We start from the raw sequence: 17,161 nt of genomic DNA, 5'->3' as shown, positions 1-17,161 counted from the left end.
TTGAGATCTTCACCAAGAGCATAATTTAAATCCCTCAGGCAGACAATGAATTTAGTCTCCAGAGCTGAATAAATTTAATTACATATTAATAATAATACCACCAACTCGCATATAGCGTTTTTTATCAGTATAGACAGCTCTAGGTGGATGGAAGAATTCTTCCATCGACCTAGCTACTGCCTCTTGGGAGGGTGGATTACCTATGCCAACAAGAGACCCCTCCCATCGGCATAGGTAGTGTCTGCACTAAAGTGCTACAGCTGTGCTATTATAGTGTTTCAAGCCCTAAGATAGAACAGCCTTGGGTTATTCTAATGTATGCCTCTCAGGCTCTGGCCCCTCTGGAGATTTGGGGTGGGGGGCATCAGAGGACGGTAAGGTCTGGAGTATGGACCACTACAGTGGCTCGATGTGACCCAGGGATTCCCCCACAGTGGGGAACCCTCCACTATCTGGCCAAACTGGCATTACATCTGCTCCACACTGCCAAAACAGTAGGGGGGCTGGAAAACCTGGCCCATCAATTTTTAATTCCACTTGCTATTAGTGTAGCTATTACAGCTCATGTGGATACCGTGGCCCTGAACCTGGATATGCTTAACTTTGTCCATATCAGTAATACTATTGAAGAGAATGGGACTATTCACCTTGCTTAACATTTTTGTAGTTACTTCACAAAAAGCAGAGTTTATGGGGATGATAAAATCAAAAGAAACAGAATGGTGAAAATTTTCACATCAACTTAATGAAAGCTACCTGGCCATGTCTATTCCACACATCTCTAGGCAGAGAGGACTTTCAAAGCTTAGTTTTTTGTGGGTTTAAGTCAAATGTTTACCATTATATTTATATGTGATAAAATTTAGTAAAGTCTGACACTTTTTTGCATTGCCAGATCTCAATGGACTTATAAGGATTTTAACAGGCTCGAAGTGCTGCTGAGCTTCAGCCATGAGGCTTCCTTTATAGTTTGAGACATGCCACTCTTCATTAAATCAATTAAACTGGTGTCTGAGATTACAAATCTGTGCCCAATATCTGTCATCTCTGTTATAGTGTGGTGCCAGTTGCTCAAATACAAAATATTGTTTCCATTATAGATACAAGTGTTTAACCCAGAAAGAATCCAGCCAACTTCAAAGATGAAGAACCCTACACTCAATAGGTAGCAGTGCAGCATACTTATCTATTTACCTTGCTGTTTACCAAAACACTAACTCTACTTGTGCCGCCTGCCTCACTGAGTTAAGTTCATCACAAGAATGGCATAAAGAACAGTTTTAAGAATGTTGGTATTTATAAAAAGTTATTTTAACTCCTGACACACAATTAGCATTTCAAAAATACCCTTTTTGTATACAGGTCATTGAGTATGGTTGGTTTTTTATATGAAAATCAATTAAAAATGGGTACCAGGGATGAAATTCTGGCCCCCCTCAACAGCAAAACTCCCACTTATTTCAATGAGCCCAGGATTTCATCCCAGGAATTTATCAGAGAAATTTTCTTAGTATAAGCTTGAAACCAGTGCTTCTGATATCCCATTCATTTGAAGAAATCAGTACAGCACAATGGGGATATTTTGCACATTACTGTTTAGCTAAAGTGAAGCCATTCTGAGTATTTCCAGGCATTTCTGAATCTTCAATAACCTTCAATATAGACTGTTTTTGAGATTTCTTTAATAGAGTAATAATAACTAGCACTATTAGATGCTTAGCATTACTGATTAATTATTCCTCACAACCCCCATGAGGTAAAAGCTCTCCTGAGAGGTGCTGCTCACCCTCAAAGAGATGAAGGCACCCTGCCTTCCCACTGAAGTGAACTGTGGGGTAAAACCACTCAGCTGCTCACAGTTAGTGCCCAGTACTTTAGGCCTTGAGAGGCTGATGGGCTAAGCAATTAGGCCAAGGCCACACACAAAGTCAGTGGCAGAGCTGACATTATAACTCATGAGTTCCTGGCTGATAGCCTTGTGCTGACTCCACTAACCCAACACACTGCCCCTCCTGGTACATACAACACTGGTGCATTTAAATTTTTTTCTTTCTCTCTCTTTGCCATCCTCTCACATGTAAGTGACAGGATCAGAGGGTGCCTCTCGCTCTATATTTCTCAGAAAGTCCATGATTTTCACCAAGTTACTCAGGCTATTTGATAGCTATGGGTGTTTAGAAAAAGACAGCCTAAAGCCACAACAACACCCTGTCAGGAAAAGACAAAGTGTTGCCCCACTAATCACATGGACAAAAGTCACAGTGAAAAGTGCTTGGCCCAAACTTAATTAATTTCTCTATGTGTTTCTTTTTGGGGATCCAATATGAATGTTCAGGTTTCTGAGTGGCCTCATACATTCAGCTAGTGGCTGGAGTAAGATCTATTGATTTAACCCTCCCACCAAATCACAAATGACCTCAGAGGAAAAGGAACTGAAGTTGAAATATAGTTTAATAACTTCAATACATGTACTAGATTGTGCTGTATAAAACAGGACAGCTTAAGGCATTGCCGCAGTTTTCAGACTCATTGTAAATTTTACAGGTATTGCTTTGTTTACTTTGTGTAACTGAGATATACCATTGTGCATGAGGGAAAATGCTTCTCAATTCTGCAAGAGTTTTAGTCTTAACAACCCTCACATCAAAGGGATCAATCCAGTTCACATTGAAGTTAAGAGTTAAACTCCCATTAACTTCAATGGGTGAAGGAGCCATGGCCCAAGTTTTTATTAAAATATTTGGAGTTCTGTAAATGTTAAAATCAAACAAAAATCTAGCTTTAATGTATCATCTTATTTACTATAAAAGTGGTGCTAGGGAAAGCAGAGGTTTAGGGTGTGCTGGTTTTTGGCAAAAAGTATAACTCTGTGAGGGAGTGAGAGTGGAATAGATTTTCTGATCCTCCAGGAGTCTCCTGCAGTCTCCAAGAATTAAAAATTAATCTTTAATTAAAGACTGTCATGTGATGAAGCCTCCAGGAATATATCCAACCAAAATTGCAACCCTAGAGTGGAGGCGAAATATACTGTGGCTCTGATTCTACAATCCACCCAAGAATGGAGAGGCGTGGCTACAAGGAGCCACTTGTTGCTCCCTGATTCAGACCTGCCTGGCCCGGTGGGAAAATTAATGCTGCAGGAGGACAACTCTAACTTATACTAGGGGAGGATCTGGTGTAGCAGAGGACTGTTCCCTCTCCCCTCCTTGTCTCCACACCCCTAGAAAGCCCCCAATACACTTCCTCCTCCCCCTTTTGCTCTGGGGTTGCAGGGAAGACTGCTGGGGCAGAAGAGCTACCTCAGCCAGATTTATGTCAGTAGAGAGTTCCCCCATATGGGGGATTTCTCTCCACTGGTCTTCTCCAGTCACTTTAAGACCACTTTGCATTGCCTATGCGGTGCAATGTAACCATAGCAGACTAAAGAATCCAGCTCTATATGTTTATAGCAAATAGGATTATATATATGATTATATATATATGAACATTTATTGTGTATAACTCTTTGCCTTCCTACAGCATGAATAAATACCATGTAATGTAATTAATATTAAACACAGGGCCCCATCATATAGCCCTCCCTCATGTGAATGGTCCATCTGACTTCAGCAGAACTGTTTGTGTGAGTTAAGGCTTGAGGATCAAGTCCAAATATACTTGTAAATTTTATTTTTGTAATTTTATTTTCTGCCTCCATTACTTACAGATGAAGAGTGAGTTAGAGAGTAGCAGAAATATATATTTGGAGAAACCATCTGACTCTTGAACCTTGTAATTTGCCTTATCCTAAAGGAATACTGTATGTAATGAGTATATCAGGTTTCTTCTCTACTGTCAAATCCAGCAAAACCGCAAGTTATGAATACACCAGACAAATAGTTGTGTAATAATTTTAAGCTATAATAAAAGTAACTGATATTTCTGTCTACACCTCAAATTACCCCCATCTGTAATCTTTGGTGTAAGTACCTTTTAAAAAAGATTGCTTAACACAATCAGATTAGATAACAATTTAACTGATGGCCACAAATAGAGCTTAGAGTTTGTCATGGCTACAAAGATTTTCTGTCAGTGTATAAAAGCAATTAATCAGTATGCAGAAGGTATTGCCTATCCCATAGATATGCTAATTTTGTGACACTTTGGAAACTCATGTTCTACATTTACTGTTCATTCTGGATTGAAGTTAACCATCCACAGCTTGAGCAAAATGCAAGACTGCAAAATGTCACATTTTCTTATCCCTGTGTTGTCTAATTTTGAGATCTTTAGGGTTTTTTTTCTATATGTTGATTACTATGTGAAATGCAGTAATCTTATGAGTGTACAGTGAAATTTAACACAGAATTCTGTGACCAATTTTTCTATCAAAATCTTTAAAAAGCCATCAGATACCTGCTGAATTATTTGTTCCAAAATTACCAAAAATACATTTAAGACAAATTATATTGTAGCACATCATAGATCAACTAAGTTCAACACATCCCTTTTATTTTTTTTAACAGAGCACTGTGGCAGCCAGTTGTATCTACAGCATTTATATAAAGAATGCACATATATATTATTCATATGATATATATTATATAATTTTTATACTACATATTAAATGTGAACAGCAGTAATCTGTCAGTGAACATATTCCTCCCTACTTGCTTTAATTTGAGAGCTAATATAGAAGCTGGTTCTTGTAAAGAAAAGGCACTAAATAATTTACTTCAGTAGTTTCAACAATTTGTAGTCCAGAACATTTACTGAAAAAGCAAGGAGAAAGGAACAGCAACTACCAGATACAAGACCAAATGGATTTTCTTCTATACCTGTCTCTTTAAATGAGATCTTCCAATGATTTTGTTTTGAAAACCTTTTAGAGAATAAACTACTTTGTTAAATGTATTCCCCTAGAGAGTTGTACAGAAAAATAGCACAGCAGTTAATATAGCTACAATTGCTTTTTTACCGGCAATGTTAAAATTGTATAGCTGTTATGACTCACCTAAAGCAGAATCACAGATTAGCTGCTGTGGATGTGCAGGGGCACAGCTGCATGCCTCTACCAGCTCCTGAATTCTGAGGGTGAAAAGAAGCACTGAAGACAACAAGGTACTGTGCACAGGATTCATGCTGCCTTCAACACGGCTAACTGGCCAACTAAAAGAAAATAGTCTATTACTGTTGATCTTGTATCTAAACTTTCTAATCTCTGTGCAGTTCAATTTCAACAGACTTAGATGGTTTAGAAAAGCCCTCTAATGCTCAGTCTGAGTATACGCTTATGTTAACAGACTTGTAATTTCCCTGACATAGGACCCTCTTATTTATGGCCCTGATACTTACAAGTAACCCCGCCTTCCTTTAAGGAAAAAGCACATCATTGGTGAAAATGATGTGACAGGTTTATTGTTCCAAAAGCAAGTTTACCTTACTGGGTTGCATCATAATGTTGTTATTATGAGTCAGTGAGACTATTAATAATCAAAAGCTTTTTAAAAACATCAGTTTCTGCACTGATTTTATGATCTTTTGCAGATTGGAGATTAAACTAATACATTAATCTTGTGAATTTCATGCCAGTTTTAATTTAAAAAATAAATGGTTCCTCCACCGTCCCTATCATGACCAAAGCAAACAATGTATCTAAAAGCAATGCTAACATCCTTTTTTAAAGCCAGATTTCATTTGCATTCCCTGATCTTTCCCCTGTCCCTCTCTACGTTTTTTTGAAATGACTTGACTGTTTGCAGGCTGCACAGAACTTCATTCATGAAGAGGAAATGTTTCAATGCCTTGTTTGTAAACCCTGAACAATTGGTAACTACAAGCAATACTGGATAAAAATCCAGGCTTCAATAAAAGCCATTTTGCTACTTCATCATATATTTAATTTGAAATAATGATTTACAAAAATTCCAATGATATATGTTCGAAGTGAAGCTTTTATTTATTAGTATTTTGCAGTCCCCATATTATGGGACCTATTCAAATGAAATGCCATTTCCATATGCGCTGGCTAGGAAGTCTGTGAGCTTCTGCGACTCAACATGCACAGAGCATAGCTAGTCCTGTTTCAAGAATCCAAAAGCTAATACTCTTCCTCATCTGCAGATCTCTTACTCTTATAACCACTTTCACATAGCTTGTACACATGAATCCCATCTGCCCTTATATGAAAGGTGTCTCATATGGATAGTAAGATAAGGTCTGAGCAGGGAGGACTGTGGCGTATGCCCATTTGAAAAAGATTTATGTATAGGCTGACATTAGGTATGACTACCCTGTAATGTAAACCCAGGGTTAGTAGAACTCAAGTTCAGATTGATTTGTAAGTCCAGATTGTTGAACACTAGGTTCCAGCCTACGACTCTAGCATCTATATTGCATTAGATGTTGTACTAACAGAACAAAAATACTGTCCCTGCCCCAAAGAGCTTACAATCTAGGGGCTTGTCTGTATGGCAAGTTTCTGCGGGGCAAGCCAGAATGCGCACTCTGGGACTTTCACTGTGCTATAGCAATGTCCACATGGAACATTACGCCACGGCTAGCTGGTGCACTGTAGACTCGCACCTTAGCTTGCTGCATAGACAAGCCCTAAATATAAGACAAGAGACAACACAAGGATATGGATACAAAGATGGGGGAGTACAAGGAAACAGTATTGGTCAGTATGATGGGCAGTGGCATCAGCAAACCACGAGCCCAATCATTGTCATGTTTTTTTGTAGGTATCAGAGAAAAGGAGCGTTTTGAAGGATGATAATGCATTAGTTTTGCAGATGTTACTCTGAACTCTCTTTCTGTTTGGCGGTTCTTTATCGCACCCAAGTTTGAGATCAGATTTTCACATCAAGCTGTCCCATGCATACACAAACTACATTCTTTATTCACAGCCCCATGTGTGCCAGTAGTCTTCTGGATACTAGGCATGGGGAAATCAACTGCAGTTCATCAAAATGCCATGTACCCTGCTCACTTCTATCATACCTTTCCTGCTTCACATTATGTTGCTTTGCTTCTCATGCACTTACAGTCCTGATGGCCACCTCTTTCTCAGGTTTAGCTGGACTGTCTCAGTGTCCCTCCACCTCTTCTACTATCTGAGACCAAAAAAAAATTTAGTAGTACACATCCCAGACAAGTACCCTGTCGCAAATGGCACCAATAGGCCATATTGGTGACCATCTTAGCAAAGCCCAAAGACTGAATGGATCTGGGGGGTGAAATATCTTATTTAGAGTTAGGCTGTCCATATGATGGCTACTTAAGGCACATTGGTGTGATATTTTGGAGAAGCTGACCCTGCCACTGGCCCATGCTCTACCTGTCTTGTAAACTTTGGTGTCCAGAGCTGTGAGCACAATAACCTTTTACAAGCACTATATTAATTCAAAAATGAAAATAATTTATAAAAATGGTTAATAAACAAACTACTTACTATTTCCCAGTCATTGGTTATGAGTTGAGAGTTAGAGACATATGTTAGATTATGGGCTCATCTACAGTGGGAGCTTATATTGGCTACATCTTTCAGGGGTGTGAAAAATCCACAACCTCGAGAGAGACATCTCTGCCAACCTAACCCCTGGTATAGACAGTGCTAGCTCAATAGGAGAATTCTTCTGTCAACCTAGATACTGCCCCTCGGGGAGGTGGATTAACTAAAGCGACAGGAGAGCCCTTCTCATTGCTGTAGTGAGTGTCTACACTGAAGTGCAACAATGGTGCAGCTGCAGCAGCATTTTAAGTGTAGACATACCCTGAGAGTAGAGCCAACTACAGAAATGTAAACATGACAAAAGTAAATTTTATGTTTGATTAAATCTTGAGCTATATTCTACAGAAGTATGGTAGTTGTGTAAGCACAGTAAAATACATTTCTTTCTGTTATAATCTGCACTAATACTCCGTGAAGCCACTCCAGGCTCCAATCCAATTAGACTTTTAAGAGAGTCTTTCAAAGCCATCTGCACACAGCTGGAACATTTAAAGCGTGGTTATGGTTAGAAAAGTTTATTGACTATAAATGACGGATATTACTTAGCAAATGTGCTCCTTCTGCATTCTGAGTTATAGCTATCTACTTTACTGACAAAAATAAGTGTCTATTTTTTACTCCTGGTAGGAGAGGGAATAGGGCTGTGTGAAGGTAAACTGGATTCTTTTCTGTCTCACACATCATCAAGTGAATTAACAACTAAGTTCCAATTGCAGAATCTTTCTTAGTAGTAATGATGTGCAGCTTCAGTCCCAGATCCTAGGATGAGTTTGCAGTGTGGGCAGCTAGAAGTGGACTACAGAGTTCACATCCAGATCTGAACTTCCCCAAAGTTGTAGGATGTTGGGATCTAGGGGTTTGGTTTATCACCATTGCTGCTTTGAATTTATAAACTGAACAAATCTGATGAAGAGTCACTGAGCCCTGGTCTACACACAGCCCCGGGGTCGAACTAGGGTACGCGAATTCAGCTACGTGAATAACGTAGCTGAATTCGAACTACCCTAGTTCGAATGACTTACCCGTCCAGACGCCGCGGAAGCGAACTCCGCGGCTCCAAGGTCGACTCCGCCAACTCCTCCTGCCGCGGTGGAGTACCGGAGTCGACCGCGGCGCTTCCGGAGTTCGAACTATCGCGTCTAGATCAGACGCGATAGTTCGAACTCCGAGAAGTCGAACTCGCCGCGTCGACCCGCGCCGTAAGTATAAACGTACCCTGAGATAAAAAAGCCTTTCCAAGCCAATATTTGTATACCTTTACCTTTCAGAGTATGGACCCAATCCTGCAAATAGATATGCATACATTTTCAAGATTGGGTCTTATATCTGAATGTTTAGTTGATCATGTATGTGGATCCATTGATACTTGATCACGTTTCAATAGAACCTTTATACCTTTGTTGTGATTCCTAAACTTTCTGAACAAGTTGTTTTAGTCACAAAATAAGCTGCAACCTTTATAATTTTTTCGGCTAATAATAGGATAACAACTGTGAGAGGCCTGTATGCACCTGACACACAGCTAGTCTGGCACATCCCCATTTTGAGAAATACTGTCATTGCGTAATGACTATTAGAATATTTGAAAGTCAACATAAGACATCATGGTAATCCATTGTAATGCACTGTACATGGGGTAATTAAAGTTAGTGAAAGGTGTGGCTGCCCACTGGTTGGTTAAGCAGTGTTTCACACTGAGAGTCTACCATGCCCATGCCATGAGATCTTCACTGGCGGCCTATGAGCATACAGGTGGAGTTCAAGGTTTTCTTTTTAACTAGCCCCATTGCTTTTGGTGTTATAGTACACCAGTCCCTTCTAGAGACATCTGACAACATGCTGGATGTCCCAACATCTTGGACGCAAGTACTATAGGCACGCCATACACTAGACTCTGCAGGCTCTTGCACACAACACTGATATTGCAAATAAATAACTGAGGATTATTTGACTAGGTCTGCCAGAAGTTGGTCTCAAGTTGCAGTGGGGGAGGTTTAAGTTGGATATTAGGAAAAACTTTTTCACTAGGAGTGTGGTGAAGCACTGGAATGGGTTACCTAGGGAGGTGGTGGAATCTCCTTCCTTCGAGGTTTTTAAAGTCAGACTTGACAAAGCCCTGGCTGGGATGATTTAATTGGGGATTGGTCCTGCTTTGAGCAGGGGGTTGGACTAGATGACCTCCTGAGGTCCCTTCCAACCCTGATATTCTATGATTCTAAGTTAAGCAGTGCAAATATTCTAGACACAATAACTTTGAACAGTTACAGCAAACAATTACATTATTTTCCAGTATAAATCCCTAAATGGTTTGGGGCCTGGTTACTTGAGAGTAGATCTATGTGAATAATTGATTGGGTTACAAGCAGTTCAGAAATTTTTTTAAATTGTTTTGGGTTGACCCAAAATGAAATTTTCTTGAAATTTTGGTGAACCAAAAAAAATCACTTTGCTTCAAATTAAATGTTTTGTCAATCCCAAACTAAACTTTCTGATGACAAGCTTTTTTATATTTTTTAATTTGAAAAATTTCAAAACCTAAAATAATTTCAAATCAAAAAATCAAAATGTTTCAAATTGAAAATGTCAAAACAGAAGCTTCTAGGGTTTTTTGGAGCTTTATGAAGTTTTTTCCCCCCAACTGAAACTATTTGGCGAATTCTCCCCCCTTTCCCCTCCAAAAAGTAGTTTTGGTCAAAAATTTTCACCCAGCTCTACTTGAGAGAGAGCCTGTCTCCCTGGGCCATACTGCTGCAGTGGAAGCCTACAACTGTGCACAAGCTATAATTTCCTCATTTTAAAAGAGAAGGGGAAGCACTAATGGCATTCTCTGCGAGGAGTCCTTAGTTTACAAGTCTCTCTTCTCTTGGTCATCCAGAGGCTGGATTTTGTTAAGTAATGGCACTGCAAAGCCTGACGTTTTTTGCACACAGTTGAGTAAGAATAGTTGTCTCTCCTGTTTCTTTGTCAGCCCACAGAGGTAGGCTTGACTAAAATGTAACAGCCTGGGATAGGGAGAATGGTAATAATTACAAATAGCTGCCATATAATTATTCTTTCTTTTATTTGTATTATACTAGCACCATGGAGCCCTAATCTGGGATCAGGTTCCCATTTTAGGAAAAAAAGAACTTAAGAATTCAATAGGAGTTGCATTTGAGGCAAGGAGAAAGTGATCTGTTCCAGGAAATACTTCGTAAATAAAATATATTAAGCTTTGACTTTTTTCAATAATAATAATAATAATAATAATAATAATGCTATGTCCTCCTATAGCATATTTTATAGCATTAGCAAAGGTTTGTGAATGACAGTTTCAGGTGTTCTTAAGGAGTCATCAAAGAAACAAAGACAATATAGTTATGGCCTGATTATCAAAAGAGTTGAGCACCTTTAGTTCCTGTTGAAGTCAACTGAAGTCCTTGAGTCAGGTGTTTTGGGTGCTCAACACCTCAGATAATCAGGGCATATCAATGTGTATCAGCTCTTACCATTTTAAATTTACTCACATATGTGCAGAAATGGTGACAAGGAAACGTATGCTGCTCATGGTTATAATGTATGCTATTTAATGTATTTTTATCACATAATGAGCAGTAATTTTAATGAGGAGAGTTTCAGAAGCACCAAAGTTCAGAGTCCATCATATATTACAATCCAAAATCTGATTTTAGAAAATCAAAATCTTTATTGTCCAAATCTTTATAAGCAGCAGAGATCCTGTGGCACCTTATAGACTAACAGACGTATTGGAGCATGAGCTTTCGTGGGTGAATACCCACCTCGTCACATGCATCTGACGAAGTGGGTATTCACCCATGAAAGTTCATGCTCCAATATGTCTGTTAGTCTATAAGGTGCCACAGGACTCTCTGCTGCTTTTACAGATCCAGACTAACACGGCTACCCCTCTGATACAAATCTTTATAGTTCCTTGCCCAATTCTTAAATGAAAAAAAAATCTTATATCCGAAGTAAGTGTACAGAAGTGTGCCAGCATTTTATTAACAAATGAAGACTTAAGCAAAGCAAACATTACTGCTTTTCACAATTCATATGAATCAATTAAAAAGCACAGCCTTTCTTTCTGCTCTATACATTATCATGTTGACTTTTCTTTGGTTTGATGGGTGAGCTATGATATCACTTCAAATGAGGTCATAATGCTAATGAAGCATGAAGACTAGCTGCATTAGATATTATCCACTCCTAGGACATATTCTACTGCAGCTAACATATTATAAAAGAGAGGCAGCAATCCCTTCGTATTTCATAGAACATAGTCATTGACACCTTTAACTCAAGTATCAGAGGGGTAGCCGTGTTAGTCTGGATCTGTAAAAGCAGCAAAGAATCCTGTGGCACCTTATAGACTAACAGACGTTTTGGAGCATGAGCTTTCATGGGTGAATGCCCACTTCGTCGGATGCAAGTAGTGGAAATTTCCAGGGGCAGGTATATATATATGCAAGCAAGAAGCAAGCTAGAGATAACGAGGTTAGTTCAATCAGGGAGGATGAGGCCCTGTTCTAACAGTTGAGGTGTGAAAACCAAGGGAGGAGAAACTGGTTTTGTAGTTGGCAAGCCATGACCTTTAACTCAGTCATTGACATGATCAGATTAAATCTGACTTGGTACATACTAATTCCTATCTGATTAGTTCGGACCAGTGGCAAGCAACTCATCTCTGTAATCCAATAGAATGTAAAATTACAGCAGAATGATGGGGGAAACTCACTGCTCTTAATATGTACAGTAAAAGGAGAGGTCAGAAGGAAGGAAAATTGGATAAGATCAAGTTTAGTACCTATTTCACATCTGGTATATCCTTAATAGGGACGATATTCTTGCCCTTTCGGAGGGCAGAGCTCTGTTTAATCTGGCTTTTGCAGTTCTGTCATGAGCCTTATTAATTTACACCATTCAAATTCTAGCATCTATTGGCAGGTAGAAAATAGTAACATAAGCTGTCTTTAAAAGAAAGAAAAAATGAGTCCAATTTATAGTGGCATTCAGAGACTCAAATCAAGATCAGGACACCATTGTACTAAGTATTGTGCATGCACAAAGGGACATGGAGTGAAATCCTAGCTCCACTGAATTCAATGCCAAAACTCCCATTGACTTCCTTGAGTCAGGATTGCATGCACAGCCTCTAACCTGAAGATATTACAGCAGACTAGTTTACAGAATATTTAGACATAAAAAATTCCAATGTTTTTACCCTCACCAGCCACAGTCCACTCTATACTTGCTGTTGGTCCCTCCCTATGCAGCCCCAACCAGCATTTAAATTGTGCAGTGGGTCTTGTGTTTGTTCTATACACTATAAATTTCACCCATTATCTATTTGTTAAATCCAGCCTTATACAATGGTAGGTAACGTGTGTGTCAGTTACCAGGCTAACTGCACCAGAGGTGGATTTACCATGAAACAATGACGGGGGGCCACCAAAATTCAGGACAAAGCTCATCTGACAACCTGCCCCAGAGTCCCAGCCAGCGGTGCAGCTGGGCTCAGGCAGGCAGGCTGCCTGCATTCCATGGCCCCACGCTGTTCCCAGAAGCGGCTGGCTGCTTGCATATCTCTGTGTGCCCCTGGCGTGAGGGATGCAGCTCCGCGCACTGCCCCCACCCCAGGCAGCGTACAGAGACCCGTTGCCCCCCTTCACCCAAGGGGTGCCTCCATGCATTGCTCCCGCCCCGAGCACCGACTCCACAGCTCCCATTGGCCAGGAACTGCAGCCAATGGGAGCTGTAGGGGCGGCGCCTCTGGCCAGTGGCACACAGAGACCCCCCCGCCTAAGAGCTGCTGCCAGAGGGGTGTGCTTTCGCTTTGAGAACTGCACCGCCCCCTGGCCCCTCCTGCACCTCAACCCCCTGCCCCAGCCCAGAGCCCGCACCCAAACTTCCTCCCAGAGCCCAACCCCTGCACCTCCTCCCCACCCTAACCCCCTGCCCCAATCAAGGTACCTCACTTTATTTTCATTTACTTCCCATTACTTATAATATAGGAAGAGGATGAAGGAAAAAAAGAATGAAAAACGGGGAGATAAGAGAGAATGTTCTTTTTCTTGGCTGGGTCCCGAAGGGGAGGCCCCCAAAAATGAAGCTGCGCACAGGGCCCCACTAACTCTAAATCTGCCACTGAACTGCACTGTGGTCCCCAGTCTGAGTACATCTGCAATTATAAACCCACAGGATTAGGTACTGAAATCCAGTCCAGTGTATACAATTTATTTGCTTCACAGCCATTTTAAGAATTTTAATTTACTCCTCGTGCCCGCCAGGAGTAATGGCGACTTAAACATGCTTAAAAATAGCATCAAAGTTGAGAGCATGGGTTTGACAGATATGGCAATTTCCTGCAATATCTTTGGGTGCTCTTACTGTATTAAATTTACGTATCGTAGTGGGCCATGGATTCTACGTAATTTCATGGGGTGACCAAAGCTTCCTCATGAACTAAGAGGTGATTAGGCAAATTCACTCAGGTGATAACATCATCAGAGAAATATCACAACGTGGAGAGGCTCACATATACTAGTTCAAAATGGATTCTCCAGAGACCAGCACACAAAGAAAAGGCTTTTGGATAACTAGCCTGAGTTTAAGCTGACTCAGGGCCTTTTTTCTGATCCAGCAAAGCAACAGGATCTTCTGTCCAATGAGAGGGGTTGGAAGGACTTAGGCCTGCTGAGGCTCCATAAGACTGATGGATGACCTCTGTTAAGCTTTGAACATGTGTATAGGAACTTTTTTAAAAAATGTTTTCTCTGTAATGCTTTCACATGAAGAATAAATGTGCTTGCTTATAAAGAGATGTGTGGTAAGGTGTGACTGCTGGCAATGACAGCTGTTCACAGTGTTTGGAGAGAAAGGAAAGCTCAGATGCTGGCCTGTGTAGGCAAGGAACTAGGCATCCTGGAAAACCCCTGGTCAGGAAGGAGAGAGATGCAGGTCACCACCCAAGAGAGGTGACGGCTGAAGAGCTGGGAGCCTAGAGTGGCCACCCTTAAGAGAGCCGAGGGGAGGAATACAGGTGCAGTTGGCCTGAACAGTGAATTATTCCATCATGGACACAGAAATGTTTGAGGAATCTAAAAAAAAAAAAAAAAAAGTGGTATTCCCCACAGGAGGCTGTTCAGTGCCTTGTGAGTTATACTGGCATAGGACTCTTGCCAGCTCCTTTAATTTTGCTGTTTTACTGGGTCATAATAACTAACAGAGCAATATGCTGAGTTGCCCTTACTGGTAGCTGAATATTTTTCTCACATCTCTCTCATCTACACTTTTACAGGACTGAGCCCTATGTTTTTATCTTGCAGTGGTGTTTACTAAACCCAAATAAGCTAGGGAAAGTACATCTTCTGTCTAGTTGTTTATTGATTTAGAACTCTGCTTGCCTTTTTCTGGGAAAGAGGAAAATGAACAAAAAGCCACCTTGATTATTTAATTTTTTTAATTTCCTTTTTCCAAAGTAAGCAGGGCAAAATTAGATTTAGGCTGATGCATACTCCACAAACATTTTGTATGGAACTAGAGTGGCTGAATGAACTTTCAGTGGACATTATTGGAAAGACAAATATTTAACATTGAACGTAGTGAGTCATGTTTATAAAACATCTTTACTTTTTGTGTTGCTATTTTTTTCTCCCTCTGATTTCCTATTGTGGCCTCTGCTTCAGTTCTGAGGACCTTAAAGCTGCAGACAATTCCTTAAGCCCTTGCGAGTTCCACTCTCAAAACTGCCTGATCTGTGGCCTTCTTGCAGGAGAGTGTCAAAGCAGAGGGTCTTTATCTAACCTGACATCTGTCTGTAATTGTGTTAAATTATATTTTACCTTTAGAGATTCATTAAAATTAAAATTTGCTGAAAAGAAAATCCTTTGTTATGTAACTCCTAAGCATTCTTTCAAAATTACAGACAGAACATAAGAATTTTTAGAGCACTTCCATTTGTGGATCTTAAAGTGCTGTACAAAGGAGCTTGACTGAAATCAGTAGAGTTCCACTGGTGAAAACCTGGCATTATACAGTAGTGAATCAGATCCATAAACTTCAAGACTTCACTGAGAAAGAGGGATAAATATTGTTCCCTATTTAACAGATGGGAAAAGAGAGGCAGTTGCTCAGCTATAACAGTAACAGGCTCAGTATAGAAACCTGGATAGGATAGAAAGAGAGGTTAAGGCCAACATTGTCAGATCCCCTAAAGAATGCTCAGGAGTTACATAATAAAGGATTTTCTTTTTAGCAAATTTAATTTTAAGTGGTCTGATATTTCAAATGTCCTGAGCACCTATTGCTACAGTTAAAGTTTGGACATTTTTCCCTTAGAGAGTGGTCACAAAGCAAGTCAAAGACAGGGCTAGGAAGGGTACCCAGATCTGCTATCATTCTTGAAATTTAACCACAAGATTGTCCTGCCAAGAGCCATAAGCTGGGCCTACTGGTTAATGTTGTAGGACAGCAGAAGGCTAAGTCATATGATAATGAATAGTTGGATTCCCATTATCTCTTTTACCAGAAAAGTAGAAATCATAACATATTACAGGTTTTCATATTTCAATAGATACTGTGTTTTTAGCGAGGAGAGGGATCATGCTTGCTGATTTAGAGAAAAGCACCTTCAAACAGTTTTGCTAGGTCAGATTACTTGAGACTAAGTCTCAGGACATGACCCTTAGGCTGTGCTGGCACATCAGTAATTATTACAAAACTACTTGTGTTGAATGCACCAATTACTGATTGCAAAGTTTTGTAATTACCATAGATTGCCTGATTGCAGAATGGGGAGCGCTGAAGGAAAATGGGAGCTAGAGTAGAAATCTCCCATGAGTCCCTCCTGGTGCTCTTTTGCTCTACATGACAGGGTCGAGCCAGATGGCTACAGGAGTTCTGGGAAGTGAGCAGGTTTGCTGCTAAAGGACCCTCCTCCAGCCTTTGGGGAAGATCCAAAAGGCCCAGGAACTCAAGTAGTTACGGGGGACAATGGAAAAAATAACAAGGGCAGGTGTGAGGATCAAAGGGACAAAAATAAGGAACTGGAATGGGCCACTGAGCAGAGAACCCCGGACAGCATCCACTGCTCCTCAAAGGTGTCAAGGGAGCCAATGGACGCCACCCAGAGGAACTCTGCCTGGATGCGTGAACAGAAGGGGGATCAGAAATAGGCCTCACAGTCGCAGGAAACTCCCTCAGCCAACCTCCTCTCCCTGAGCTTATAGATGGCCACTTTGGCCAGTGCTTGGAGGAGTTTAACAAGGAGGTCCCGCGACTTTGTGGGGCCGCTGGAAGGCAGGTATATTAGCCCCAGGATAAGCAGGTCTCTTTTCCCTTGGTAACTGAACTGGGGTTACTCTAGGTTAATTAGGACACCTGGGGCCAATCAAGGGCCTGCCAGAACCTGTTAAAAGCCTCCCCTCCAGCCAGATAGGGGTGCGTGATAGGAGTTGTGGGAGGAAAGTGTGCTACTGGAGATCTAGGCAGTGCAGATGCCGACAAGCACCAGGAGGGAAAAACCCCACAGGTACAGAGGTGAAGGGCAGGGGAAACCCTACCCAACAGGGTGAACAGCCCTTCTGAATAGGGTGACCAGATATCCCGATTTTATAGGGACGGTCCCGATTTTGGGGTCTTTTTCTTATATTCTCCTATTACCCCCCACCC

At 40.8% G+C, this 17,161-nt stretch overlaps 2 protein-coding genes across 5 annotated transcripts in view; one reads left to right on the top strand and one right to left on the bottom strand.

Moving 5' to 3' along the window:
• SYN2 (synapsin II) overlaps positions 1-17,161 on the top strand; it is a 440,231-nt gene that overhangs the window by 326,930 nt on the left and 96,140 nt on the right. The window lies entirely within an intron of this gene.
• Positions 1-17,161, bottom strand: part of TIMP4 (TIMP metallopeptidase inhibitor 4) — a 96,353-nt gene that overhangs the window by 47,996 nt on the left and 31,196 nt on the right. The window contains exons 3-4 of one of the 3 annotated variants that reach the window (XM_045023287.1): positions 7,026-7,094; positions 4,994-5,148 (exon numbers count right to left, since the gene is read on the bottom strand). In XM_045023287.1, coding sequence (XP_044879222.1) covers positions 4,994-5,120 — 127 coding nt within the window. In that variant the 5' untranslated portion in view covers positions 5,121-5,148; positions 7,026-7,094. Of the gene's footprint in view, positions 1-4,993; positions 5,149-6,981; positions 7,005-7,025; positions 7,095-17,161 lie in introns of those variants that run through there. The other 2 variants (XM_045023289.1, XM_045023288.1) reach the window with 2 other exon arrangements.

The sequence above is a fragment of the Mauremys mutica genome, chromosome 7 (genome assembly GCF_020497125.1).
Source record: "Mauremys mutica isolate MM-2020 ecotype Southern chromosome 7, ASM2049712v1, whole genome shotgun sequence".
NCBI lineage: Eukaryota > Metazoa > Chordata > Testudines > Geoemydidae > Mauremys > Mauremys mutica.
The sequence above is the reverse complement of the archived record's forward strand: the minus strand, read 5'-3'. Positions and strand labels throughout refer to the sequence as shown.